At 44.1% G+C, this 25,813-nt stretch overlaps 1 protein-coding gene across 1 annotated transcript; it reads right to left on the minus strand.

Annotated features, from left to right (window-relative positions):
• On the minus strand, positions 1 to 25,813 carry GDI2 (GDP dissociation inhibitor 2). Its single transcript, XM_067535027.1, has 11 exons — positions 25,548 to 25,813; positions 13,134 to 13,241; positions 11,910 to 12,009; positions 10,127 to 10,261; positions 6,912 to 7,110; positions 6,296 to 6,427; positions 4,814 to 4,913; positions 3,176 to 3,347; positions 1,517 to 1,661; positions 1,074 to 1,128; positions 1 to 978 (listed from the first exon to the last, which is right to left on the minus strand). Exons 1-11 carry the CDS (start codon positions 25,590 to 25,592, stop codon positions 823 to 825), a joined length of 1,347 nt encoding a protein of 448 aa, XP_067391128.1. The 5' UTR covers positions 25,593 to 25,813; the 3' UTR covers positions 1 to 822.

Consider the following 25,813-nt stretch of genomic DNA (forward strand, 5'->3'; position numbering starts at 1 on the left):
TGGTTTCCAGAATTTGGCTTTACTTTGCAGTACAGAAATCATTTGAGCCTTTTCAAGAGACATCAGAAGCACAGGCTCGGTCATATCAATACTGCAGCGCAGTTTGGTCCAAAAAGCCACATAGGGTACAGAAAATACTTTCACATCATGCCTGCTTTGTAATTTGTTCTCTCAATTTTATTAGATTGACACACACAAGAACCTTAGGCACAGTTGTCCCAACTGATGTAAACAGTTTTAGAAGCTGAAGTGTGGGTTAGGTTCTGTGCCTAAAACTATGCCAACATTTGCTGCTACAATATATGTGGGCTTTGTCCATAATACAATTTGCCACAAAGTTAAGATTGATGGGAAGGACTTTAGGGATGCTGTCCACAATAATGGAGTGCTCCGTTTAGAGTTATCTTGGTGTCAGGTCTGAATGGCATCGGTCAAAGTTTACTGATCCACCAGAATCGCATAATTGGGAAATAGGTTTACAAATGATTAAAAATACAAAGGTAAGATGTGACAATGAGTTATTTCAGTTTGCACCAAAGTCTAGGTTTGCAAAAAAAATAGTTTAGTAGTCTGCTTTTTGTTTACACGGTTAGTGAACAGTTAAATCAGTGTCAGTAATTAGCCAAATTCTGGACAGCAGCCCTACTAAAATGAAATTAACACATGATATCCAGGGGAGCATTTACCAGTGCAGTACTCTTCAGTCTCTCAGAGATGTGATTACAAAAGCAGGCCTTACAATATTGAGTTTCATACAGTGTTCAATAAGTTCCTTATATTCATATTAGCAGATTTAATTTCTCCTAATTAGACATTAGCTCATTACTGCTGCTCCTCCTCCCCATAGATATCATTTTTCTTGCGTTTCATCTCTTCAAAGTCAAACTCTGAGCCCATCATCCTCTTATAAATATCTTTGATGTCATCACACGTCGTCTCAAAGTGAGTGGTAGCATCGTAGGTGCGAGAAATAAAGATCTGGAAAATAAGTTTTCAGGCTTAGTGTCTTGAGATGCCCTCCCCCTCCCCTTACATGTACACACCAGTTTGATAGTTCGCTGTTTCATACTAACCTGACTTTCGGTTCCCAAGTCAGTTGGTGCAAACAGATCACTGATGCTAACAAACCTAGGAGAGAAGACATTTTTCAGAATGTTTTAAATGCTACCCAACACCTCTCTTCCCAGTGAAAGGACAAAGACGGAGTCAGGTAACTTGTCATATCAATCGAATGCCAAAACCCAGGAGCAAGAATACACAAGGTTTTTGGTGTTAGGACAGAGCACTAGAGTAAGTCGAGTGGAATTCCAGTAACAGATTCATTATGATGAGGAGTATTTACTGGCCTTCCAGCCTCCCGCATCTGCCAAATGACCTCTCGAGGTCAGAATACAATCACAAGACACCCAGACTTTACCACCACACAGCAGTAATAGTTAACTAGCCCACCGTGCTAGTTTAGTAATCACTAACGCGTACGAGCGGCTAGATTGCTGATACAGGCTGGAAAGCTTACTTCTGCTCAATGGGCTCCAACAGATCTAAGGCAGGTTTGATTTCTCTCTCCGGATCGCCTGTTTCCACAGTAGTACTAGCAATGGCTATGTACTTTCCTTGCGCTGCCACGTTGTGTGCAGAAGAGATCATGCAAACATAGATATCTGGAAAACATTAAAGGAATTAGAGTCCATCTAGATCACATGATAAGAGCTAGGCAAATGCTGGCAGTTGCTTTGGATGCGAGCTGACTCACCCACCTAGCCGGGCCACATGGATGTGCATTCACATTGGTTTCCTTCTTTTTCGTCCTATACTCGAGTCTCATCTTAGCTCTAGTTTAAGTTCTTTGAGGCAACCATTGTCCTGTTACATGTAATTCAGACTTCTACAGACATCAAGCCCTGAGCTTACATGCAGTGGGTTTTTATATAAAATGCCTAATTTCAAGGAGTTTGTAACACCCTGGAGAGGTCTATGGCCACACGAACGCCCATCAGCTGATAGGGCTGAATTCTGTTCCCAGGGCTGTGCCTCCACTGCTTGAGCAAAGGAAGGTAAGTGCCAGCAGTAAGAAGCGACCCTTCTCTTCAGGCCAATCATTTGAGTTGAAGACCGGGCAGATCCCGCTATATCCAGTAGAGGGCAGCTCTGTATCAGCCAGTGCATCACAACCCTTCAAGAGAGTTTTAGGCCTGCGTGTTTCCAGATCCAAGCTTAATTGGAAGCAGCAAGTTTCACATTCTGGCACATGTCCTTGCACAGTATTGGACCGCAAACGCTTGGATGCTTTGGATTCAGACAAGGGATTTAAGCATGAAAGCCTAGGTTTGGGGCCTGCCGTCAGTCTGAAATGCAAACTTCACTTAAATCTTTTGGGTTTCTCATGTAGCTCTGCTGGCACTTGGCGCTTCAGATAGAGAGGCGTCCCTGTCTGGATTGTGGGAGGGCAGTAAGCAGCTCAAACCCTGGATCCATGAAACACCTGGACATCTTTGGCTGGGGAGAGTGATGGGCTTTGCATGCCTAAATGATACCATCACTTGCAGAAACAGCTAGCAGCTGTCTCCATCAGGAGCCAATCCAGCATCCACAAGGGAGAGGACCAGGAACTCCTGTGTAGGGGAAGGAGCCCAGGTATTACTAACATACAATGCTGAGAACACAGAGCAAGTGTGCAAGAGTGGAGTGCGCATCCAGCCCCAGACAGCAGAGCAGTGCAGAATTAAAGAGGAAGCTGAACTGAATAGACGAGACAGGATCTGAGCTGCACAATGCACCCACTGCATTGAAGTCACATGGACAACCATCTTAGCATCTTCCCCAGTAAGAAATACTGCATATGACAAGTGTGGGATCCAAGGAGGTGGGCGGCTAGACCAAGATACTGAGGACCCTCAAGAGGAAGCACATGTGCAAGCTATTAGAAGAGGAAGGTGATCATGTTCTCTGGGAGGGTGGCTTTCTGAGCTGTTTTATTAGGAATTGTTTAAATGTTTTCCTTTCTGATTGATAAAGTTCATTACTTCGCAGCAGCCTAACGCTTTCATTTGTCCAGAGGAGACAAGTCCACGTACTAAGGATTTAAAGTGTGTACCAAGCTAAGTGCAAACAGTCTGCCGCAACACCTGCTTAGGCAGACATGCTAAGCACCTGACAGCCACTCTTCCCCACACACCTGATTTCCGGTTGACCTGATTCTGTGGAATGATGATCTGGCAGGAGTTGGCATCATTTGTGTTCTTGATTGGGTGGTTTAAGACACAGATTACTCGAATCACTAGGCCAACTTTTGTTACCCGATCTGGGACGTAACTGGGATCGCAGATGAGTTGTTTGCAGCGGGCCACCTGCCAAGGACAGACAAAGCACAAACTTTAATTCCTCAGCTGGAAGAGCAGGTTTCCCCAACCTTCTCAAGCACAGAGTAGCCTCTTAGCTTCTCTGACTAGAGATGAGGACGAGAAGCACCACTGCTGACCAGCAAAACAAAACACATATTTTAGATTTAGTTCCATGAGGCAGTTGTTTACAGTCGAGTGACACTGCACCAAACAGTCAGGCTAGATTTCCACAGCGGAGAAGTAAATGCTTAGAGCAGGGAAGCCTCCAGTACTCTGAAGCATTCCCTTTAGGAGCTATTCTCTCCGTGTCACCCATTAGTATTCCACCTTCAGTACGAGATGGGTTTTTCCACCATTTGCTGTAGGCCAGAGTTTTGTACAGGTCATCATTTCAATACAAGTGGTTATATGCAATTTTCCAAACCACCTGTAGAGACTTTACATTTTTCTACATTTTTGAGCTATATGCAGGACTATTGAATGGTTAGACATCAATACATACTGCCAAGGTTGGTTTCTTAATCCAGATGTTTGTTTAGTGTAACTTTGCATTTGCATTGTACAAGCTTATGGATGTATCAACAGAAAGAACATAGGGACATTGAACAAGATCAGCCCCGTCAGTATCAGAGGGATTAAGGTTATGAATGCCTATGTCCAGTCAGGGCCATCTGGAGATTCGGAAACAGTATCTGAGTACAAGTTAGATATCTGCTATGTACAGCATCTGTAACTTGTAGCGTTTTATTTGGATTCACCCTCGTATGAACAATTGTGCCATTTTTTAATAATTTAAAGATTAAGAAGCATCTGTATCATGGAGGTCGTTAGCAAGTGAAACAACTTCACCTTGCCCTGGAAAACTGACTGGCACAACGAGCAAATTGTCAGATGAGTAAAGGGTATATTTAGAGCTTCCATCAGATGTGGGCAAGTAGATTTTTCTGCCTGGATTCACAAATTGAGAGTTTTGCGAGGCTGATTTACTGTCTGTCTATCTAGGGAAGTGGTAAGGAAATTCAGTGCCAGAAATATACGAGCCACTAACACATCTTATCAAGGGTAGAGTCAATTTCCTATTCAAGTTAGATGCACTGACAGGTACAAGGAAAGATGTTCTGTTTCGATTAAACTGCCTCCTCAGCTTTCAAGGAATACAACAATTCTGACATGCATCCAGAACGTGGATTTAGGATAAAATCCATCAGAAGCTATTTTCTAGATCTACTTCAGAGAACATCTGAAGCTCACCTGTTTAGAGTTCCTTACTGTCTGTTGACCACTTCACTCCAGAGGCACAGCTTTTGGGGCTTAAAAGCAACCTTAAGATTTTAAGTAAAAAATCCTGATGGCTCAAACTAGTTTGTGTGCATACCAAACCAAGCCTGAGTTACACTTGCTCTATTGCAGTTTCAGAGGAGAGGTCTCGAACAGCAAGTATTTGAAAAAATAATCTATAAGCATTACTGTACCTCTCCTTCAGATTTCACGCCAACCACTTTGCCATTTTCTATCACAATCTCTTCAATTGGCTTGTTCAGCATGTAGGTGCCTCCGTAAATAGCACTTAGCCTACAAGAGTAGCAACACTTTAGCATAAGGGAGCCTCATGTTTGCTACAGCCTTTTTACAGCTGCCTGTTCATTTACTGCACCTTAGCAGGCTGCTGCATACACTGGAAGTGACTGAGCTTCTGGTGACAGTCTTTTGGCCTCAGTAAGGAGTCCGAGCTAGGAGACTTAGAGAAGAAAGAAATCCCCTCCACTACCAACCCCCCACTTTCCCCAGGAGCACATGCCCTGCCCAAGTCTCGGTGACTGACCATTTCTCAGTGGGCCATTTAAATTGTCAGTGAGCCTTTAGTTTGGAGTCAGAAGAGTCTTATTCCTTTAAGCAACTTATATTTGAAGTTGGACAGGAATTACTGAAGCAGAGACTCAACGTGTCCAGTCACTATTTACCACTTTGATTAACAGTCAAAGACTGTCAACGTAAGGCCAAAAAGGAGGAAACTACGGTCAACTCTAGGCAAGACACCAGCTAGTACTTGGGACAAGTCAAAACCATGATTACATCTGCTGACTGGTCAGAATCAGCTACTTGAGCTTTTTGATGGCCAAGTGACCCAAACAGGCTTCAAGCCACTAGTAAAACTCCCAGATCTGCAGTGTTCAGGCAACCGCTCAGTGGTGGAAAAGCCGAGTCTATTCACAAAAGCTGGATACGGTTTCAGCTTTAACGTTTGGACTTTGAACAAACATTCTATTCTTATAGAAATCTCCCTTTGAGTCATTCAGAAAGGTTTAGTAATTCTGAACCTCAGCCAGCAGGGCCTCAGTTATGAAGAAGCTGGAGTACATCCTGGCACACCTAAAGTAGAAATACCAGCCACTGCACTATTTTACTGTAGTTCCCGGTTTTAGTTGGGTGACTTTTTTTTTTTTTTTTTTTTTGAAGTCCCACACAGGCAGCTTCATCAGTTCCTGTAGTATTTCAGATGTCCTGCTAAGTGCTAAATTAAGCCAATATTAATGGTGTCTGCTTCTCGCTCACTCCTGTAACTGACAAGCCCCCTTCTTCAGTCTCTAAACCCCTAGCATCAAGCACAGCTCAGATCTGTGCAGAGAGAAGCAGAGTTTGAAAGACATTTCCCTTTCAAATCAATTTAGTTAACCTGGGGCCAGAGAACTAAGACATGGCCTCCCCCTCTCCCCATCCACATTGCTTATTCAAATCCCATGTTTATTCAAGTATCTTCCTAGCTCTACATGGCCCCTCCCAGCTGCTGGCTGATGCTGCTCATCCCACAATGGGATTTTCCTAAAGAGAGGGAAGCTAAAGAAATGCTGTTTAATAGTTAAAGGTTCTCAGCAGAATCTGCACAGAAGATTCTAACAGACAACCCTCCAGTACAATTGATGCATTTGAGACAAGTTCTTGAGCCCAGTCCTCACCTTGCAAATCCCTGAGGCAGCTCTCCAAGACCATAGAGGGGATAAAGGTAAGGGCTTTTACCATATCTAGCCAGAGACTCACTGTAAAGTTTAATCCTGTTGATTGTTTCTTGGCATGGCTGATCTAGGTAGCTGCAAAAAGAGAATCGAGACTGTAAAATGTGTTTGGGGAAATGGGTTGCTGTTTACACAGCCCCCAGATAGCCTTGGATCAGGGTATGCTTTAAGAGTGACCATTCATCCCTCACGAAGTTACGCTCCCCACGCTTCCTCCCACTCCACTGCTTCCCCTTAAAGGCTTATGCTTCAGAAGAGTTCTCAGTCAGGCTGAAAGGGAAGAGAACGCTTTATTCAGTGTACAATTAGAGAACTCATTTAGGCCTTTAAGTAACCCTGGAGGATATTTCTGCTTGTGAAAAAACCAATTCAGTATTGAAAACCCAGTGGCTCCATTCCAACAGGCAGCACTTCAGGGGATTTACTGCATGAGATTTACTTCAAGAAAGGTACATTGGGGCGAATGGAGATGGTCCATGACACTGAAAGACTCCCCCAACTCACTGGCCGTGCAGTCCCAGCTGACTTTAGGAGAAGCCAGTGAATCGTTACCACTTACTCATCAGTTCTGTAGAGCGCAAGGGCGTGGCCTGTGAAGTCTATGACATCTTGGCCCAGGTCAAACTTTTTATACACATCTCTCATCGTGGTCTTCTTGGGGTCGACACCTTCGAAAGTTCGGGGGTCATTTTCATCAAAGTTGGCAACATACACTAAAAATTTCCTGAATCGGCGTTTCTCAAACAAGCCCATTAAACCTACAACACCAAAAGAATGAGTCAGATCAAAGATGAGAAATTGAACTATTTTGAATTTCTTTTCAAAGTAATTTTTCCCACCAGTTCCATGGCAAAGACCATGGACCATTAGAACGCAGATGAAGGGCTTTGTTTAGCCCTAGACAGCAAGAAGTTTAATCTTTCCCCAAGGCAACCCTAAATTAACTGTGCCAGAATATGAAGTAGCCATTCAGGCGGCAGAGGACAAAAATCCAGTTAAGCATGGAAAACCAGTCTGCTTAATGCTAGCATCTACCATAGGAACTGCCTATTAGAGCTTGGCAAGTGTGCCGGACACTGAGGCAGGAAGAATCACAGCCACACCCAGAGAGTTCAGAGACAACCTACGTGTTGCCTGGCCTCCACTACTTCCAGTCACTGGAAGACGGGAGGGGACTGACCCACAGACCATGCTTGGTAAGCTCTGACTAGCAGAAGTCTGTGTTAAGCTCTACTACCCTCCAGCTAAGGGAGAAGGAACTCTCCCCTATTCAACATGCGGGGAAACAGACACCCCTTCCCCTCCCACTGCATTTGGGTCCTCCCCAAAAGGCTAGAAACTACCTCTGTTACTGCCAGCTTTCCCCAAATTGAAGACAGGACACTGACCTGATCATTCCACTGCTGTGCACAGAGTTCTGAGCAGAAGCAAAGCTAGTCATGTCAACTGATAGCAATGCTGAACTAGGCAGAGAGCAGCAGCATTTGAGGAGTCTGCAGATTTGGCCAGACATTTCTTTGGCCACATTCAGTTCACATTTGAGTGTCTTTGCAATAATTTTAAGGAACTTAATGGCTTAGTTCCTCACACCTGCCAAAGATGGCTATGCAATGCTGGTCCATGTAAGCAACTGTAGCAGGTACAGGCATATGACTGCCAGTGGGAGTGAGTCTTGCTCCATGATAGATTGAGGTGTGACTCACAATAGCAATGTGCGAGGACCACAGTGTATGACTGCAAGTGCCTAGACTATCATGTTGTTTGCAATGGATACACCAGAAACTAACAGGGCTTCATAAATAACTTCCTCAGTTTATGCATCTTGCCTGCTTAATCCTATGTAAGAGTCTGAGGGCTGGTCTACATTACAAAGTTAGGTCAGCCTAGCTACCTCGCTCAGGGGTGAGAACTTTGAGACACGAAGTTAAGCCAACCTAAGGCCCAGTGTATACACTGCTAGGTCAACAGAAGAATTCTTCCTTTGACCTAGCCAAGGCCTCTTGGAGAGGTGGATTTACTACAGCAGCGGAAGAACCACTCCTGTTGCTGTGGCATCTACACTGTAGCATTTCTAGTGTACACACACCCTAAGACTCCAAAACGCCAAGAGATGGCATTGCTACTGAGCAAGAAGCTAAACACACCGATTTCCTGGAGTCTCAGGAGTTTACATGTCAGTGAACCTGAAAAAGTTATAGGAACTTGACCAAGGGGAACTCCAGAGAATTTATAGAAGGTCAATTAATCTGGACAGGAGACTAGCCGCAACAGGGTGATCTGAATGGGTAACCAAGAGGTGCTGTTTTGTATCTGGACTTGGTTTCTCTTGGTTGCTAACAGCCATGTCTGCTACTGACAAAAGATCCCCCATCCATATCATGCATGAGATCTACATCTGGGGAGTACATGCAGTATCCTAACTAGCATTCAGATCATCTCCCAGCTTGTCAACAGGTAAGGTACCCCTGACCTGTGAAAGATTCTGAGCGGTCTTGTTTTACTGGAGAGGTTACTACTAGTATCCCAAGTTTAATATCTGGAGAGGTGTTGAGTGCCTGGCTTTGTGGCAGGGGTTCTCACTTTTTTTTTTTTTTGCTGGGACCCCCTTTTGAAAATATTCCAGGGTGTGATGAGCCCTGTCCCAGAAGTGATGACCCCTCCTCCCATGCATGCCTTATTTCTGCACTGCTGATGGGAGTGGCGCTGCCTTCAGAGCTGAGGGCATCCAGATCTGAGGGCCTCTGGCTGTCAGCCATCCATAGGGCTGACAACCACAGCCCCAGCATGGGCAGGGGCTGACAGCATGCAATCCCCCTGTCCCCCCAACAACTACAACCCCTCGAGGGGTCCTGGCCCCAGTTTGAGAACCCGTTTTAGACCATCCTAGCAAATCGCACCATACCATGAACCACCACTAGAATACTATTTGGAAACAAAACAGCTCACTCATTCACCATCACTGTTGCTAGCTGACTCTAGTTTGTATTAAAGAAATGAGAGTTCAGATTTGCCAGGTGACTAGATATTTAACACATTCATGAGGAAGAGACTCAACATTAGTTTGCCGACAAGACAAGAAAGCATCTTCGTTGGTAGTGAAGAAACTTGGGAATGGGCAGATTAAAGCTACAAGCTAAGAAGTCTATGGCAGAGTCAGAGCAGTTTGGTTTGCTAGTCCCATGCTGCACCTTTTAGACCATCCTTCCAAGATGGAATACGGGGCACAGCATGTCAGACCAAATTTGAATGTGGGGCATTATGACTTGGCTCATGAGGTTGCAATACCACTCAAATTTGGCCCAGCCATTCTTCCAACACAAACAGGTGTGGGGGAAGGGAGTCAGAATGGGACAAGAGTGGGGCCAAGTCCCCCATGAGGCTCACCTTGCTCCGGTTCTGTGCCATCATGCTGGCACTGGCCTCACTTCACCCCAGATATATACTTCTGCCTCTACCAGCTGATGTGGTCCAGGCCGGCTAAGCAGCAGCTTTATGCACCCTGGAGGACTGTGCCTTCCCTAGCTACCCAGCTGTGCCAGAGAACAGGCTCCGTGAGATGCCCGTGAATAGGGCCAGGTGTTGTGCCTTCTGCAGGAAGTAGGGTTAGGGTGGTTGTTTAAGAACACAGCCATGAACCAGTCCCAGTTCATCTGAGACCTACAACGACCTTGGTACAACTCAAGTCACAGGACATGCCAAATATTTAAGCTTACAGCTGTGAGCTCCCAGGAGGAGCCAAGCAATAACATAACACAGCAAGGTATAACAGCTTACTGGATGCCAGGGCTTCTGCCTCAGTGGAAGGAACTTTGTAGATTTTTCCTCCCTTGTAGACAAAACTTCCTTCAGTCACTTTGAAGTCTAGGTAGCGAGTGACTTCTGTGTAAAGCAGCATCTTTACCAACTGACCTGCAATCAAAAAGTTTCAGCAGAAAGAAGTCAGCCTCTGATGAGTCAGTCAGCACGTCTGTAGCCAGGTGATCACTGTCTGAAGGGCAGCAGACTTTTCTTTTTGCAAAGCTCCCATTATTATAAGGGTGGTTTTGCATCTTAGGATGAGCTCCTGCAATGCTGGGAGCACAGCTCTGCCACAGCATTTCCACAGGTTAGCACATACAAATTGTAGAGATTTATGAAAACGTTGACATTTTATTAGTTTTAAGCCAGCTTACAGCAGCCTAACAGTGTGAATTAGTATCCAAGGAAGTTCCCTGTCGTGTTGGTAAGTATACAGGAATATTACAAACAGTTCCTGCTCTATTAGTATCCCTGCCACTTTATTATGGAACCTACTGCATGCAGCAACATTTAGACTTCTTAAGTTTCAACTTTGCAAATAATGCTACATAGAAAAGAGACTGTAGTAGCAGGGACAGGAGTACTGCTCTGGTCCATAAGATTGGATATCTAGACGCCATGAATACATCCCTGATAGGAAAGTACATACTACTACCTAGCCTACTGACAGAAAGTCACATCCCTAGTTGTTTTCGTGTGGGTCTGTGGCTTAGTGAGTTTAGAATTCTGCACACAAGGAAGGTCCAACATAATGAACTGTTCTAGAGCTATTACATTCAAGCTTCAGCTGGTTTTATGTAGCATTGTCACTATGCAAAGTGAAGTTTTATCCTTGTTAGTGTCTTATCCCTTACATTTCAGGGACAAAAAGTCATCAGAAGTAACACTGTCAGACTGAAAGTATTAAGTTCCTAGGGAGCATACCACAGGACAAGTTGTTGACCAGTCAACAAGACAATGGCAACCTAACAATTCTGCAGCTGCCAATGAAAGAGGAAACCATTCCAGAACGCTAATCAGCTCACTCAGTACTCAACACTCAAACACTGAGCGGCAGGAAACTCAGTATTACTGAACTTGTCAGTGGTTAGAGAAGTTAGTTTTGGAAAAAGGTCAGGAAGGGATCACTGGAGTCAAGAAGTATGCACGCCACTAACAGAGGCTGTTGACTCTTTGAATTCAATATTTTCCCACCCTCCACAACGGCAGTCACTGTTTCTTCCTACAGTTGGGATGTGCAGCCTAATGGCATCCACTCTAGCTAAAAATTCTAAAGCACAGACAGGGTTGATTTTTTTTTTTTTAAAGTGTGTTTTTCCCATAAACTCTTCATAAGTCATGGCTCAACTTTTCCCCGGATTGTGTGCACAAAACAGGTTTTAATTAGTTATTTTATGGGGGTACTTTGTTTTAGAATGTAGCACTTCACCTTTAAAGGATATTCCAGTTGTTTTTAGGATTCCTTTAGAGTAGCATAGCATGCTACAGTGGGTCTGAGACAGATCTTCATATGCAACATCTCAGTTGGAAAGACAGCTAGAACTATGGCACATGCGTAACTAGCTAGCCGAGGGTAGATGTTACTTGTAATACATAAGACCATGATCTCATGCCTGGCTGGTTTGGACAAGCAGTATTTCAAACCCTAGATTACATACTAAAGCCTGATTTCTTGCAGTAGTAGCTGTTAGAATGACTGATGCTTAGAAAGTTTATTAGCTTGGGATTTTTGGTCTGATTTAAGCTAAAAATTACTTACCATTAGCCATAAGAAATTTTGGAATTAGGTCCACGTTCCAGTCTCTTCCTCGTCCCATTGATTCTGGTGGAGATCCTGGTATGTTAAACCTTTTGTAAAGCTTTAGACAGATTTATTAATAGTGCATGTTTTCTCCACTGTATCATTAATGAATCTGTAAGGTCATCAACTCATCACTAGAAATGCTTATGCTCCTCATGACCACCCCAGCGTATAGCCCTCCCGCTGCAAGTCTGGGCCAGCCAGCATTTTTTGGTGGAAACTGGACTGACTGATTCCATGTGCAAATCATGTCAAATTATTGCTACTTTAGGTATAGCATCAGGTAGGCCTGTTTTACTCAGTGTCTGATTTTCCTCCAATACAGAGCCCTTAAACTGGAGACAAGCTTGTCAGGTTTGTGACCTGCTGAACTGACGTTGCAGGTGTATAATACTGCAAGAGTAATTTCACTCCACTGATCAAGTTTGTCGCCTCAATGAGCGGAAGAGCAAAGAATATCCGTATTTGAGAGACTGATTTTTAATCAAGTTTCCATGTGAATAAGTGTTTTGTTCATCTTATATTGTAGGAATAGGTGTTGAGATTGCCGAGATCAATTCCTAATAGAATATTAATCAGTTATTTGCAGCAACAGTAGCTTTGGGACTAGGATGTTCAAAGAGTTTCGCAATCCTCATGTGTAAGTGAACTAAGCAATTAAGTCTATCCCAATCAGTTACTTTTGGGTTAATACACATTAGTGCTTTTACTTTTCATCCTATTTCAGTGCTAGACATCGATACATTGGCATAAAAATGCCATGGTCATGTCACTCAGCGTACAAGACAGTAATACAGAAAACAGCCAAGTCATATCCATGACACTCTAAACGAAGCTATTTTGGATCAATTTGTTTCTAGAGACATGTTTAAATACTCGATATTAGCACGAACACTGAACGATTTGACACTTGACACTGAATGAGTTGCCCTTAGTGTTAAGCTCCCCAAGTATAAGGAACAAAGGCGCTAAGAGGTAGCATCCCTTTGTTTTAGGGAAAAGCTACATTTTGGTCTCTTCCACTCTTGTACTAGCTGCATGCCTGGCATGATGCGCAGTTAAGACTCTCCTTAGCAATAGGGGCAAGATTCAATCTTCAGTTAGGAAGAGGACCCACAGATTTAGAAGCAAGGCCATTTAGGTACAGGAGTGACTACAATATAGTATTAGTTTAGTACTTACATCCTCCAGTGGTGTTATGGATGCACTTTCACCTCCATAGTAAGAGTTGCGATCCATGTGAAGGACCTTCTTTCCATTCACTGACATGATGCCAGAGAGAATGCATTCCTATACAAATAAGGAGGTTTTAAATGCAGAGAAAGAGCCCTTTGCTTCCATTATAGGGCTAGGTCATCCCCCCCACCCATCCTCTTTCCTTCAATTCTTGGAAACAGCATGGAGCAAGTCAAGGGCTTTCAGTCAAAGTCCTGAGGAGAGGAGCAGCACCTTAATCTTTACCCAGATATTAAGGAAACTTAACAGCACCAAAACCACTTTTGACTGTTTTACACCATAAATATAAATTGGATGGGAAAAGCAAGATGGCTCATAGGGACAATATGGGCTAGACAGCAAGAGTGACATTTTTTAATTTTGGTGAGTATCCAGTCGCTCCATGCCAGGAAATTAGAGTTTTTGGGAATATAACCACCAGCTAGACAAAGGAGGAATGGGCATCTTTTGAAGATGCTCATACAAAAAGAGTACATGCTGAAGTATTTAATGTAGGACAACTTAAGCAGCAAAAACAGAATAGACGCAAGCAACTCAAAGTCAAACGTTGATTTAAAAGTCAATACAAGCCTGCTAGTCTTTAGCATTTCTGTGATAAAGCCATTGATGTCAAGTGTTGAAGTGTTTCAAAACAGCTGTTCTAGATACTGTCTGAAGCATTATTCCACTTTGTGAACATTTCTTTTTCAGAGTGAAGCTTGTCAGCCTGCTGTATGTCTTTGGCAGACTAGAGCCATGCACAATCACAGAAATGTAGGGCTGGAAGGGCACTCATTAGATCATCTAGTCCAGTTCCCTGCATCAAGGTGGGATTAAGTACTAACTAAACCATACCTGACAGGTGCTTATCTAGCCTGTTCTTAAAAGCCAGCAATGATAACGATTCCACTAGCCCCCTTTGGCAGCCTATTCCAAAGCTTAGCTATCCTTATAGTTAGAAAGCTTTTCCTAATATCTAACAAATCCCCCCCTGCTGCAGATTATTCTTGTCCTATCTTCAGTGGACATGCTAGTCTCCATTCTGCCCATCAAGATAGCAGGAAAGCAGTGCCTGGCATCAGTGTTGGAATGGACTGTAGAAAACCCAAGCTGTGTTACAGTTTGCTGAGCTTTGTTCAAAACAAAAACTACTGTGACTCTCCCGATAAGTTTTGCAGTGCGTGTGTGTCAAACCAGGAAAGCCTTCTGTTCTGGGGCCACTGGTTATGACTAGTTTAAAGATGCCCATCCTCTGGAGAGATGCAACTGCTGCTAGATCAGCACTAGAAGTGCTAGCCAAGTCTTGATGGACTCAAGGCCTTGATATTTCCTTAGGAAGCTTCAGTTAAAACTGAAGGTTTATTTTGCCATTTGTTTCTGTTCAGCAGCGTGATGTAGAAGAGTGCATAGATAAACCATGGTTCTTATGAATTTGACTTTAAAATTGTGGTGGGTAAATGGCTTTTTACTGCTGCTGCCTGCACCATTTAAGAAGAGATAGAATCATAGAATATTAGAGTTGGAAGGTACCTCGGGAGGTCTAGTCCAACCCCCTGCTCAAAGCAGGACTAACCTCAGTTAAATAATCCCAGCGAGGGTTTTGTCAAGCCGTGGCTTAAAAACCTCTAAAGATGGAGATTCCACCACCTCTCTAGGTAAAGGTTACTAAACATTAGATCAAGGAAGCCACTAGCCATTTAATAATGACCCAGTTGCGGCCCTTCTTGCCATTCATATGTTTGAAGTTAGAATACATTTACATTTGTCCTGTTGAGGAACCTCTGACCTGACAGCCGGAGCACATCCATGAAACTGGATTCTTCAAAGAACATTACACAGATTTTCAGCGCTAACTATATTTAGCCAGGCAACTGCCATTGAAGATAGGGGGTTTAGCCACACAACTCCAACTAACTAGCTTTGAAAAATCTCCATTAGTTGGAGCAGAAAGGCTAAGTAGTATTTGCCGCCCTGAAGCAGTTGTATAGCCAGAGAAACACAAAGCAGCAAAGGCGTATGCAGTCTGTGCCTCAACCCTATTCAACAGGGACCACCTCTCAGAGCGAAGTGGTAGTTCTCCACATTCAGTCACTGACCTCTACAGCCACTGTCAGAGGCATCAACAGTGATGGTAGATTTTTTTGGCCATGCCTATTAGCTTTCATCTGCCAAGCTAACAGCTGGCGGACCTAGAGCTGGATATGTTCATATTCATCCTCCAGACATTCAGATTCCAAAAGTTGCCTCCTAGAATGGCCCAAAGTTTAGTTTACTTCCTCAGTGAAACTAATGCCTCTTCTCCCAACTTCCTGAAAAGCTGCTGCATGCAGCGGTCAGCCAAAAAGCTATCACATCTAGCCAGGCTCTTTCACTCATGTTCATCTTATGCTGTGACTAGTTTACTACTATTCTCAGCATTGTCCACCACCCTCTCTTTTCCCACAATCCAGTCTATCACTGGATATCTCATTTACATTGCTGTACCACAATGCTAAGGGAACCTGTTCACCCACAGTGGTTAACAATACAAGCATCTGCCACTGTAGGTCTACATTTTAACAGTTCAAAAAAATAGCTACAGAACTAAAAGTTTCTGCTACACTACAGTCAACCCTTGTTTGCTCTTAGATAAGTCTGTTAGACAGCTGGAACACTGGGGCTGAACTAGAATACAAAGGGCTTGTCTTTACTGTCTTGTTAACTCAAGCTTTAGCTGGAGTGTTGCCTCTAACCTGACTCCCATCCATACAAGTCTTGAGCTCTAGTTAAATGGCACTTTAATCTTAAACTAGCTGGCCTGTGTTTATTTGGGGTTTTGTTTTTTGTTGGGAGGGGAGGGTGGTCGGAGGAGAAAGAAGAGAGGATGTAGCAGATGCTCAAACCAGTAATGCAGCAACTCAAAATCATCAACTATTAATCCAACCACTGCAGTGCAAGTGTTCTTTTGCAAAGCGATGGCTAGACTAGCTTGAGCTAACTGTTGGCAGTGAAGACAAGCCCCAAATGAAGCACTGAGTTGACTACAAGTCTTTTGCTAGTATATTATAGTAGCTATGTATACTGTTTTTGTCCTCTGCTTGAGACAAAACAGCCACTTTTTTCCATTAGTGCCAGATGTAGGCCTTGCTGGACCCTAGGCATAAACTAAGTGTGAACCAGAATACCACTCTACTTATTAGCTAACCAAGTAAGCATATTCCTGACCGGAGAGGACAGTACAAAAACACCTAGAGTTCTCAAGTAACTACATAAACACATTCTGAAGAGATGGTACAGGAATACATCAAACCCTTGTAAGTTAGGGATAGGATGACAGGATAAGGAGGTTTTGTTCGAACGAACAGGTATAAGGAGAAGGATAGTAACTAGCAACACCTAGAATGTAATACATAACTTGTTTATTTCAATGTATAAAAGAAGTCCTTGGAAAGGCCTCTTTAGCCAGCCAAGGGGGCTGACTGGTGCGCTGACTGAGTGGATGCAATTGTCGCAGTCATACATGTTACTGTACTTGTAACCATGGAGCCAGGATGATAGTACTGTGCTTCATGGACAATAAACCTGGCCGAGTGCCTGTGCAACCGAACCGAGCCTATGATCCTCCTTTATGAGGAACATCGAGATCTGCTCAATCATCATGCTGCACTGTCTGCTAGTGCGGCTGACATCGGAGCTCCAAGAACAGTGACAACACTGCAACAACAACAACATTCTCAACACTTACCACCACCAGAATCCAGGAAGTTGTGAAGCTCTTCTGAGTTGATGGTTGGCAACATGCCACCCACATGAAATAATAACTCCATGTCTAGATTGTGTTTGGCCTGAATGAAGATAAGCATGGCTACTGCTCAATCCAGAAAGAAAGATCACACTGATGGTCAGAGAAGCAGAGCTGGCAAAGATTAGCAACATCCCTACCTGATAGAGGTAGCCATTGCTATCTGTAAATGCATTAGATCCTAATGATGCCCGGATGCAAACCAACATTGCAGCTATGAACAAGTATTTCTCACCAGGTGCAATTAGAATATTGTGATTCAGGCCTTTCAGAGTTATTCATGCTATTGCCCACTTCAGAACTGGATTACTATTATGCCTTGTGTGTCAGACAATCAAGGCCCGAAAACCTGGATCTAATGCAAAAAATGCAGCTACCTGATTTAGCAGATGTTCCCAGCCAAATCCACGTCACAACAGTGCTCTGGTAAATTAATCCAGGCAGTCTAGTGTTTAGCCCAGAGAGTCCTAACTGGTTTGGGACCAAGTTATCCAAGAGACAACTTCCCTACATTTACCACTGTTGTAGGTGAGGATCAGCACTTGATTTGAAGCACCACTGATATAATTGTCAGCAACTCCCTCCGGTTTACAGGTTATTCTCAGCGAAGGGTCTTTCAGAGTCACTTTTCCCATGCATGCTACAATACACATTTGCCCCTCCCCTCTTCCAACCCCACCCAGATATTTAGAAAGGAAGTGGCCTGAGATCTAAAGGCAGCTTATTTTATGTTTGCTGATTAGAATGGGATGAGCAGTGATACTGGGGAATGCATGGCTGATTTGAATATGGGATCAGTGTCTTTATTATTAAAGAGAAAATACTAAACTGTATTCTAAAAGTGATTAACAGTATTTAACCAAGTGCAGTTAGTTCCGTTAATAAATCTGCACACATTACATAGTCAGTGGCTGATTTGAAACCCTTGACTCAGTTCACTAAATTAACCTGTGGAGTCTTCATTTATAACCTTGTGGATTTGACTTGACAGGTCCTCATTAACAGAATGGCTTCTCTTTGGAGCTGTTCAACCACCATGAGTCTACAGTGACTTAGCTGAAAAATTAAAATCTGCCAAGACACTGACTTGTCAGGTCTGGCACGTGGTGGTATAGCACTGCTAATTTCCATGCCCGAGTTCAGCCATGAGAAAGCTGATTAGGACTGCAAAAAAACGAGTCAACTTAGCATCTCTCATCTAATGCCTTCAATAATTAAATACTTGAAGCCAGATGTCATCTGACTTCCTCTCACCATTAGTGATGCAAAGAAACATTTTAAGTATCTCTTGCCTCATCTCTCTCAATAGGCTATTCACAGGTGTTAGAAGTGAGTGTATGCCACTTCCATCAGGGCAATCTTAAAAGGAAACAGGAGCTGAATCTGGGGCTTGGTGGAAGTCCTAGAAAGTGTTCCAGTTGCCTCATTCCTTCAGTTCTGTACTTGTCTAACCTGGATTCTTCTTGTAGTTCAGTCTTAAAGAACTAGTAAATTTGTGTTTAAGATTCACTTGTAATAAATAAAAATCCATTCAACTAATGGCCTGCTACACTACAGAACTCCAAAAAACAGATTCTAGTACACAGCACTGGAGTCCAACGTAAGCAGTTTGTACCCAAAGGCCACATGCCTATGTCAGAAAGAGGCAGCCATCAAGCCTGTTGTGTCTTGTATCAGGCTGATGGGTCATCTTTTTCTAGAATATAGCTGCAGAGGTAGATTGTCCCAAGCCTCAATTGCTGGCTGATCAGGCTTTTGAGGTCAATCCCATGCCATGGTGCAGTAGTTCACACCTGGGACCCCATTGCTGAAATTTTATGTCCATAAGTTACATTGGGATGGGGAAGTTAGTCAGAACAGAAGAAAAGCCCCTGGGAATGAAGGAGGAAGAGGTGGAGAAAGTAATTGTTTTTAACTGCCAAACTTCCCTTTCAGCAGCAGTTTGTGGCCCTCCACCTATTTTGCTGGTAGAACCAAATCAGGCCCTTGAGTCTGCCACATGTCATTTTTAAAAGAAGTTAGAGTTGCTGTTGGAACATAAAATATTGTTGAAACTGCATCAAGGCCCAGGGAATCTTAAAGTGCGAGAAAAGAATGAGTAAGCAATGAGAAAAAGGCTTAGCATGTGCATTTTGTTTATTCTGCATATAAACATGAACACCCAAGAGATCGTTCAACCTATGAGAAAAGTGAACGTTCGCATTAAACCATACTCATGCAGCAATAAGCCATGGTAGCACATGCACATCAGTCAGTGATAGATTCTTTTAGACTGCAAGCTCCTTGGGGCATAGACTGTTTGTCCAGGGCATGGCACACAGGCTTCAAAACAGGTTGAGAGCCCTTAGTAGATGCTGCAAAATGCAATAGTTGTCAGATAGATGAAAGCAGTTTCCTTTCGCCTCATGCTTACCACACCTATGCATCCAAGAGTTTGTGATTCAACATAGTTTGATACAGTAACAGGTAAGGAAAGTGTTAAGATATGAACCCATAACGCAGGGATGGAAAAAGATAGCTCAGAGGCACTGGGGCTTAAGTTAAGCTTCCTAGTGACAGCTTTTCACAAGCAAGGACATCAAGTGACCTCCCGTTTATATGAACGGGACTTGCTTCTGTCTGCTGCTGCCAAGATGGCAGACGTCTTCATTCTCAAACTGAAAACCTTCAAGGGAAAAAAGTCCGAGTTTGTATGGATTTTCTCCTAGAGTTTGGTGCCAAGTAGGACAGGAGTTCAGAGACAGCCTTGAACTGCCAGAATGATAGAAACTTCAGCCAATTATGTCATTGTCTGTGAAGGAAGGATTCTGTATTCAAGTGATCTTGTGACATTTTAGTTTAAAAGATTAAATATTGATTTTAAGGCACACTCTAAGATACGAGTTGAGGCACAAGTGTTCTAACCTAAGAAGAGGGAAGCCCAAGTGATCCTGACAGGTAGTATGTCAGTAAGTGAAGGTCTTCACTTCCTAGAGAAAATATTGCTCATCTTTAAGTTACATACCCTACCTAGCCGCATTTATATGCGAAGCTCTCCCCCCCCCAAACCTCCAGCAGGCTCACAGCACCATCAGTAGTATAACCCAGCCAATGAGTATCAAGGTAGAAGAGAGTTTAGTCAGCTAATTTTAAAGCTCTGATTAGTGAGATATCAGATCTGGTAGCAGATTATGAGATGGGCTGATGCAAGAAACAGTGTGTCACCCATCTGGAAATTACATTCCCCCAGAAGTAAATTTAGGTTGGTCAAGGAATCTAAACTAGTTATCTATACAGTTACAAATCAACCCCAATTTGCATATCAACTGACAAGCTGAAAAGCTGAGTTAGCTGGTCCTATAGAAAACAATTCAAGGTATCTATTAATGTGTTTTTGTATAGCAATTTAATCTGTGGATACAATTTAGTTATAATTTTTGCTGAGGTGAAAAAAAATCTAATTCAGTGTATTACTATTTGACACAAAATGAAGACTCCTATGGAGATACTGTTATGACTATTACTTGGTTTGAATGTATATTGATTCAACAAGCAGTCAAACCAGACTCCTCCAGTCCCAAGTACACTTCACTTTCTGAAGTGAGCTCAAGACATTACACTAATCAGTTTCATTTTTATTAGACTAAGAAAATAAGGATAGGAAAAACAATTAGTAACAGGAGGTTTTGTACTAATTTTGTTTAAAGTTATATTTTTCAGATACTGGAAAGGCCTCAGTATTAGTGAGACATGTTCTTCCACAGTGTTTGGAGTCAGCCTATCTAGGCCTTTTTCAAGTAAGCATGCTATGGGAAAATTTTTGACAGTGATTCCTGGCCAGCAAAATCTCATTCTTTAGTCTCTTCCTCACTTCAACCCATGCTCTTACAATCTGAAAATTCATCACTATTCTTCATTTCATGGAATGAAGCTTCTATCTGTCCCTATGATGCCAGCCAACACCAGGCCCAAACCAAGACAGAGGTTCACTCTAATAAGCACCTTAAGCACTTAACTTCTAACTACAATAAGTAAGGTTGAGACTTTATTAGGAGTCTACTGACATGCAGCTTTGAAATACTATTCACCACCATGATTTCTAGGACACAGTAAGAAAACTGCAGGGCCTTTGTTAACTTTGGTGTTGTATTTTAATCATAGTTTGCAGCAGTCAGCTCTGAAAATACAAACTGTAGTTCTGGTAGACATGCAAGCAGGCAGGCATCATATCTTGTCTTAAGATGTATGAGGATGTTCCATGAGAAATTTTGATCCATTTTCAATTTGATAGATCACAAATAGCATTTAAATTTGAATTCCTACAGACAGAAGACTGAAATCTGTCATGAATGAGTTCACATGGTCAGCTGTAATTTTAAATCTAAAAACACTGCATTTCCTAGTAATTTAAGGTTGCACAAACACCTCAGCACCTCTATCAATAAATACCATGACTAATTAATGTTGCAATTGATCCATCTCACACTAAAGGTACAAAGTAACAATAAAAGAACTACACTTTTATAAGTCAAATTGGCATAAGTGGTGGTTTGCTTTTTGTAGGCTACCAATCCCACCAAGCTGCTTGGGAAAGCAAACTCTAGAATTAGCTTGTTTTAAATTTAAAAACCAATTAGATCTCCTAATCAATTTTCAATTGTTAGTGATGTGATGCCTTGGGGTATTCATAAGAGAGGTTTAAGTTTGTACAGCAAGTTTTCCCCAATGTGACATGAGACCTCAATTGAGTAAGTACCAAAGTTAACTATTTGATAATACAGTAGGTTAGCGGTACTCCACAACGTTTATGCAACAGCGAACATATGGACCTGTCTAGAATGATCACCAATCAATGGTGTGTTTTTACACACCAGTACTAAGGCTTAGGTGATTTTTAAACTGACAATTTACTAATTTTATTTCACATTTGATGTGAGTGACAAAAAGATTGAAACAAATGCCCTTTGAACAATATTTGATTTTAAATTAGTAAAAAGAAAAAGGTGGTGGGATGTCACAAAGGGAAAAATGTTAGCATGTCGTGTGATAGGATATGGCATTGAATAGAGCATTTTGGAAGGAGGGGAACTCATTGAGCAGACCCCATTTGATGGGATACATGTAAGGAAGACGATTTTGTATCTTGTGTTTTATCAATTGGAATTCCAAAGTTCTTGATCTCACTGTTGAGAGCTCAGCAACATTTGTGATGTCTGCCAAAAGTTGTGCTGATAGGATGGCAATTTGAAGGACAGGTGCAGCATAGCAACACTACTGTACAGTCAGACTTTTGAGTGCTGGCACACTTTACTAATTCACAGGGATATAAGTAAGTTTACTTCTGACAAGCAGGTTAAGGGCATTTCAATGTAAACATATATTAAGGTTCCTCATCACTAGGAACTCTGACATCCCTCCATGCCCCCCTCAAAAACACACACCAAATGTGAACCCCCCCAATAACTCTTCCAGGGCTTCTCAAGCCTTCCATAAAGCACCCACCTCAAAAAAGTTTTGTAAACATGCTCTATCCATCTACCCAGCCAGGCCTCTGAAGAGAACCTTCTCCTGCTCCTCTCAGAGAGATGGTTCATTTAGGCTAAGATGGTGAAAACATGTAAAGTTTCAAAAGGGGCTTCGGGATCAACAAGGCAAAGAGGTTATTCCAGTCATTCTGTTGTAGCTTATTCTCTAAGCCCCTACCCCAAGTAACCACTGGACTCAAAGGATTCTGTTATCAAAGATAATTGCTGCCACCTTTGACTACAGGACAACCATTTCAAACTTCCTGTTTGTTACTTCATTTATTTGAGTAGGGAGGGAATCCTGTAGTCATGTTTGAATGAGCTTTCAGCTTTGAGGTTTACCTCTACTTTTGACTGGTCATCTATTTCCCTCTCAAAGTCCCAGTGTACTGTGATCAATCCCAATACCTTGGAAACAAGGGGAGAAATGGTATAGCCATGCATTCACTCCCCAACATTTGAGTCTGCCCTTTCAAAAAGCTCAATTTTATCTCCTCGTGGTACTGTTTTGAAGAGGAAAGTCCTTTAGAAGAACCATCACAATTAAATTCAAGACCTACTATGACTGGAGCCCCTAGGCACTACAGCACAAAGAAATAACAGTTAAATCCTATCTAAGTTTAGCTCAAAGCACTTTATAACAATATCACCAGTTACATAAGCATATCCAGTCAAATAAATCTGTTGATCACCTGCAGCTCTTAAATAGGTTACAACCAATGTGATCTGTTAAAATACAGGTTCTTAAGATGAACAATGAAGGACATTACAACTGGACAACTAGAAGAGAATAATCCCCTTTGTCTTGTATATCAGTCACAAATTCACAATGAACACCGTGTGTGTGTGTGTGTGTGGCTTGCCAACTCAATTTCACCATCCTGTGTTTCACTTGTAACAATCTCATCACTAACATATATCATCCTAGGGAGTTGCACTCAGGCATTAGTGGTGTCAAACTATAGTAGAAAGAACCAAACACAGAAGTGTTTCTGAATAGTCTCTTTCATTAGTTACTTGGAAATGTCAAGCAGTTTCCCTAGTTTTTAATCTCACGTGGCATTAAAATCAGTCAAAAGACAAGACAGAAGCCCTATCTCCCAAAGGAAAGACAGGGAGCAGCTTGTGTTGCTATGATCCTCTCTTGCTAACTCAAAAAACAGCAGACATGGAGAAGGAGTATGAAACCAACTAGGATTGTCAGTTTCACTCAGCACTTTTAGAAGATAGGACAGGTAGCAGTGGTCAAGAAGAAGGGGGGAAAAGCCCATCCACCTCAAAAGGAAAAGTGTGTGTCTGCCCAAATTAGCAATAGAAAACAAGGGCAGGAAAGACAGCTTTAACTATAAAGGAAGGAATTATTCACAGCTATATTGTATTTTCTTTCTCCATTCCTGGAAAAGAGCAATGCCTATCTTATTCTGTGAAACTTGCAACCCAAGAAGAATGAGGGGGAACTTGATAGCAGCCTTTGACTACCCAAAAGGGGGTTCCAGGGAGGATGGAGCTAGGCTGTTCTCAATGGTAGTAGATGATAGAACAAGAAGCAATGGTCTCAAGTTGCAGGGCGGGAGGTCTAGGTTGGATATTAGGAAAATCTTTTTCACTAGGAGGGTGGTGAAGCACTGGAATGGGTTACCTAGGGAGGTGGTAGAATCTCCATCCTTAGAGGTTTTTAAAGTGTGGCTTGACAAAGCCCTGGCTGGAATGGTTTAGCTGAGGTTAGTCCTGCTTTGAGCAGGGGGTTGGACTAGATGATGTCCTGAGGTCCCTTCCAACTCTAATATTCTATGATTCTATGATCTCAGACTTTTTTAAATTACACACACTAAACTAGTATTGTAGAGAGAGTTAAGGTGGAGGGAGATTTCTCCCCCTTTCAAAGAATGAACAACAGGGAAACAGCAAATCAGATAAGGTCTCCTGTTACTGAACTGAAGCCGCAGCATTGTTACTCCTCATCTGCAACCTGCAAAGCAGCATCCTCCACCATAGGAGGAAGAGATGACCAAGGGTTTTGTAGAGCCCTGAGAATTACCGATAGCCACATTTCAGCAGGGGAAAAAAGAGGGGCAATTTCTGAGCAGAAGCAGGGGGGGAAAGGATCCCTTGAAGAGATTGCCTGACTGTTTACAACTCAGCCACGCAATTGCTTGTTCTGTTCCCCACCCCCCCTCCTACCGCAGTCAGGGACTGACAGAGCATGAACGCTGCATTACGGGGGGAGGGGGAGAAAGACTGCCGGCCTCCCTCCGCCCTACAGCTAGGCCTGTGCCTTCCCAGCGCCAACCCAGGGCGATCAGCGAGCCCCGAGTGACAATCCTCAAACCCCCAAGGTGTGCATGGCATGGGGCGGGGGGGAGCGGGCGTTAGCAGCCGGCCCCAGGCAGTAAAGCCCGGTCGGCGTTTCATTGTTTTCCTACGGAGGACTGCATTCCCCGCAGCCGCCTAGAGGCAGCTCCGGGGAACAGGATTTGACACTGACACGGTCTCCAGCCCCCCCCAGCCCGGGAGACACCGCTACGGATCCTGGCACCGCAGTCACACGGGGGGAGAGGGGGACACACACACACACACACCCGCGCTCCCCTCCCCCGCCCGCACACCGGGCCGGGCCGCCTCCCTGCGCTTCCGCAAGCCAGGAGCCAGCCCCGCGCCCGCGGGGACCCGCCCAGCCCGGGATACCGCGGGGTGTGTGTGTGTGTGTGTGTGAATCAGGGAGAGCAACCGACAGGAAGGGAAGATGCGAGGCAGAGAAAGTGGAGGGGGAGGGGCGGGGGGAGAGGTGGCTCGCGGGGGGGGGGGGGACAAGACGGGGGGAGGGGCAGAAGTGAGGCGATGTGGGAGAAACGGTGCAATGGGGGGGGGGGCCCCGAGCAATGGGGGGGCGCCCGAGGACAGAGCTGTGCCGGGAGGGGGGCCAGAAGGGAGCGGGAGGAAATGGGGGCGCGGGGCGGGGCCGGGCTGCGAAGGGGGGGAAGGGGGCGGGAGCCCGCCCGCTGCAGCCCGGCCCTGGCCCGGCCCGGTCGCCCCGAGGCGGGGAGCGGGGACGAGGCCCCCCCGCGGCGCGGCCCGGCCGCCCCCCCCGTCCCTCACCGTGAGGCCGGTGCCCAGCACGATCACGTCGTACTCCTCGTTCATGGCGGCGGGGTCGCGGGCGGACGGGCGGGTGCGGGGGGCCGGGCCGGGCGCTGCGGGCCGCGCGGAGGCAGGGCTGGAGCAGGCTAAAATGGAGACGCCGCCGCCGCCGCCGCCGTGAAGAGACCGCGCCAGGGGGGTGGGCGGGGCCGCCGCAGCGGCCCGAAGCGGGCGGGGCCCAGCCGCGGGAGCTGTCACTCGTGCCCCTTCGCTCTCCCGCGTTG

This window comes from Emydura macquarii, unplaced genomic scaffold, assembly GCF_026122565.2.
Source record: "Emydura macquarii macquarii isolate MOO-44397 ecotype Brisbane River unplaced genomic scaffold, CSIRO-AGI_Emac_v2 contig_3470, whole genome shotgun sequence".
In the NCBI taxonomy this organism is placed as follows: domain Eukaryota; kingdom Metazoa; phylum Chordata; order Testudines; family Chelidae; genus Emydura; species Emydura macquarii.

Coding starts and splice junctions, on each gene's coding strand:
- GDI2 (XM_067535027.1), bottom strand. CDS start 25,592: ATGAACGAGGAGTACGACGTGATCGTGCTGGGCACCGGCCTCACG. Junction 13,242..25,547: donor TGCTGGGCACCGGCCTCACG/GTGAGGGACGGG, acceptor TTATTTGTATAG/GAATGCATTCTCTCTGGCAT. Junction 12,010..13,133: donor CCATAACACCACTGGAGGAT/GTAAGTACTAAA, acceptor ATCTGTCTAAAG/CTTTACAAAAGGTTTAACAT.